The 3,216-nt window shown below is 44.0% G+C and overlaps 1 protein-coding gene across 1 annotated transcript; it reads left to right on the top strand.

Moving 5' to 3' along the window:
• The first annotated feature begins 255 nt into the window (after window positions 1–255).
• LOC134932117 (olfactory receptor 13G1-like) lies at window positions 256–1,200 on the top strand. The gene has a single exon (XM_063926224.1). It carries the CDS (start codon window positions 256–258, stop codon window positions 1,198–1,200), a length of 945 nt encoding a protein of 314 aa, XP_063782294.1.
• Window positions 1,201–3,216: the final 2,016 nt, after the last annotated feature.

The raw sequence follows: 3,216 nt of genomic DNA, 5'->3' as shown, positions 1-3,216 counted from the left end.
ACCCCGCTGCGTGCATGACGCCGGTCGGGATCCCGGCGCCGGTATGCTGGGCGCCAGGATCCCAAGAGCCAGTATAACGTACTAGACCCTGTAGTTACATGTCAACAATTTTTTTTTTTTTACAAACTTTAAAAATATTCTCACTAGAAACCACATGTAGAAATAGTATTTGTTTCTTAGTGAATTTCAGGGAACACTTTTTGTGACACAATATCCTTCATGATGTTAATTCTTTTTTTCAGGAATTCTAATTAGATGGCATCCAAGATGAATCAGACTTCCACTATGCAATTCCTGCTTGTTGGCCTCTCCCACTACCCAAGTCTCCAGCCTCTATTCTTTATCATTTTCCTATTGATCTACATGATGGCATTAGCAGGAAACATACTTATAACTGTTGTTATTAGTTCCGATTCTGGTCTTCACACCCCAATGTATTTTTTTCTCATTAATCTTTCCATATTGGATATTTGCTGCACAACTGCTGCTATCCCTAAGATGCTCCAGATACTGGCTGCAGATCAGAAGGCAATCTCGTACAGTGGCTGCATTTCCCAATTGTACCTCTTCACTGCTGCCTTGAGCACTGAACTGATACTTCTGACCGTGATGGCATATGACAGATACATTGCAATCTGCTTCCCTTTACATTACAAGACAATAATGAGCCGGGCAGCATGCGTGTGTTTGGCTGGAGCAGCTTGGGTTTTGGGTTCAGTGAACTCAATGACACACACATGTCTTATACTAAAACTCTCCTTCAGGGAACAAAACATCATTGACCATTTTTTCTGTGAGATTCCTCCAGTATTAAAGTTGGCCAATTCTGACACATATGTCAATAACATTGTTATTGTGGCATCGGATGTGCTGCTGGGTATGATTTGTTTCATGCTGACTGTTATTTCATATACATACATCATTTCAACAATCATGAAGATACGTTCTGCGGAGAAGAAGAAGAAGGCTTTCTCTACCTGTGCCTCCCACCTCACTGTAGTGACTCTCTTCTATGGCGGTGTCATCTACACCTATGTAAGGCCTGCCTTTAGCAACCACTTGGAAGCTGATAAAGTTGTGTCTGCACTATATGCAATTGCATCTCCAGTATTAAATCCTATTATATACAGCCTCAGAAACAAGGAGGTGATTAATGCCATTAATAAGACATTTATAAGAAAGACATTGATGCAAAAATGAGTCACCTCTTCTAATGTCCTTAATCCTTATAATTGGAAGATTTTATTATTTTATTTTTTTAGTATTCTTAATTCAAAATCCAAAGAAACCGCATTTGATTTCCTGATAAACTTGGAATAGCACTTGAGAAGTATAGTTTAAAACTGGCCAATTAATTATTTAGCAATCATTATGATATTGGCTTGAATAGTTTTGGCCAATCTCATTGTGATAATTTGCAGTTTTTAAGGGGGGTACTCACGGAGCGATTGCTGCTTAAAATCTAAGCAATCTGACTAGATTGCTTAGATTTTAAGCAGTGATCTCTCCGTGTATACCCCTCACAGCGATAGCGATGCGCAGCCCCACGCATCGCTATCGCTGGTGCTAGACAGGCCAATCTAGCAGGTCGCTCACTTTACCCGCTGGGTAAAATTATACCCCCCCCCTCCCCCCCGCACGCTCAGCACATATCGCACTGTGCTGAGCGGGGGGAGAGATGTGTGCTGAGCAGGAAATATCTTTACAGGGACAGCGGTTGCAATAGCATGCTATTCCTGCCATGTCCTCACAGGCAGTCCTTTTGCTTGTCTGAAAAGACTGTCCTGCTCTGTGCATGCACCAGACAATAGCCGGGAAGCACTATATATATAGTGTACATATAAATATATAAATATATTCATACATCAACAGCACTTGTGCAAAAAAAATAAAAAATTAAAGGAGGTACAGTCAGGAATGTATCAGAACTTCCCTGATGAAAGATCCAAATAAAGGGGGTCTGAAACGTCATATTCCTGACTGTACCTGTTTTGTTTTTTTGCATGAGTGCCGCTGTACTCATGGATTTTTTACTACATGGCTCCCCAGGCTTGGACTGGCCCACAGGGGTACAGGGGAAACCACCGGTAGGCCCTACTGGCTGGGGGCCCACCTCCTGCTCTAAGGATCAGGTTCCAGACTGTGCACTCGAATTTATTCATTATACATATGTTACATTATACTGGATTATAGTGTATTTTCTAGAGTGCATTGCTGATAAGTTATCTGGTGCATTATTATGCATGCAGCAGCTGAATTTACTGTATATATTTCTGAAAGGGCCCAGGCGTTGCACTCTCTAATCGTTGGTCAAACCAATGAGGTGGCAGGCCACACCCCCTCTGCAGACTGGCTACACCTCTAAACCATACCTCCCAACTTTTCATTTGTTGAAAGAGGGTAAAGGGGCATGGTCTAAGAAAATGGGGCATGGCTTCACGGGAAGACCCACGATTGCGAGCCACACCCCAATTTTCGTCACTGAGGGGGCATGCCCAGCGCTCTGTGAGCCGCTGGCATGCCCTCTCTCCTTCTGACTTGAGTAAATTCACCGCTGCTCTGCTAAGCAGGGCAGCGAGTGCATGAGCCTCCCAACTGCCCAAACCCCCCGCCCCCCCCCACCGTGGGACACTGCGGCCTGCGGGTGGGACAGCGGGACAGTCTTAAAAAAAACGGGACTGTCCCGTGAAAATTCGGGACAGTTGGGAGGTATGTCTAAACATGGGCCCTTACCACTGCATTTCCCCGGTGGGCCCTACATGCCCCAGTCCGACAATGTGACTCCCGCTGTAGATATCTTTTGGTGCTACTGAGCCCGCAGCATGGCGAGTGCAAGGGGCTTTGTTGCGACCGTTCCCCGCTGGCATTCTGCTGCCAGGATCCTGGGGTCTGTATGCTGAGCACTGGGATCCCCAGCGCCAGTCTCCCAGCCCCAACCCACACACACACACACACACACACACACATATATATATATATATACAGGTTGAGTATCCCATATCCAAATATTCCGAAATACGGAATATTCCGAAATACGGACTTTTTTGAGTGAGAGTGAGATAGTTAAACCTTTGTTTTCTGATGACTCAATGTACACAAACTTTGTTTAATACACAGAGTTATTAAAAATATTGTATTAAATGACCTTCAAGCTGTGTGTATAAGGTGTATATGAAACATAAATGAATTGTGTGAATGTAGATACACTTTGTTCAA

This window comes from Pseudophryne corroboree, chromosome 1 (genome assembly GCF_028390025.1).
Source record: "Pseudophryne corroboree isolate aPseCor3 chromosome 1, aPseCor3.hap2, whole genome shotgun sequence".
Classification (NCBI taxonomy): Eukaryota; Metazoa; Chordata; class Amphibia; order Anura; family Myobatrachidae; genus Pseudophryne; species Pseudophryne corroboree.
This window is presented reverse-complemented; position numbering and strand designations above follow the sequence as displayed.

What these genes read in the sequence shown, in the direction of transcription:
- LOC134932117 (XM_063926224.1), top strand. Translation starts at nt 256, where the DNA reads ATGGCATCCAAGATGAATCAGACTTCCACTATGCAATTCCTGCTTGTT.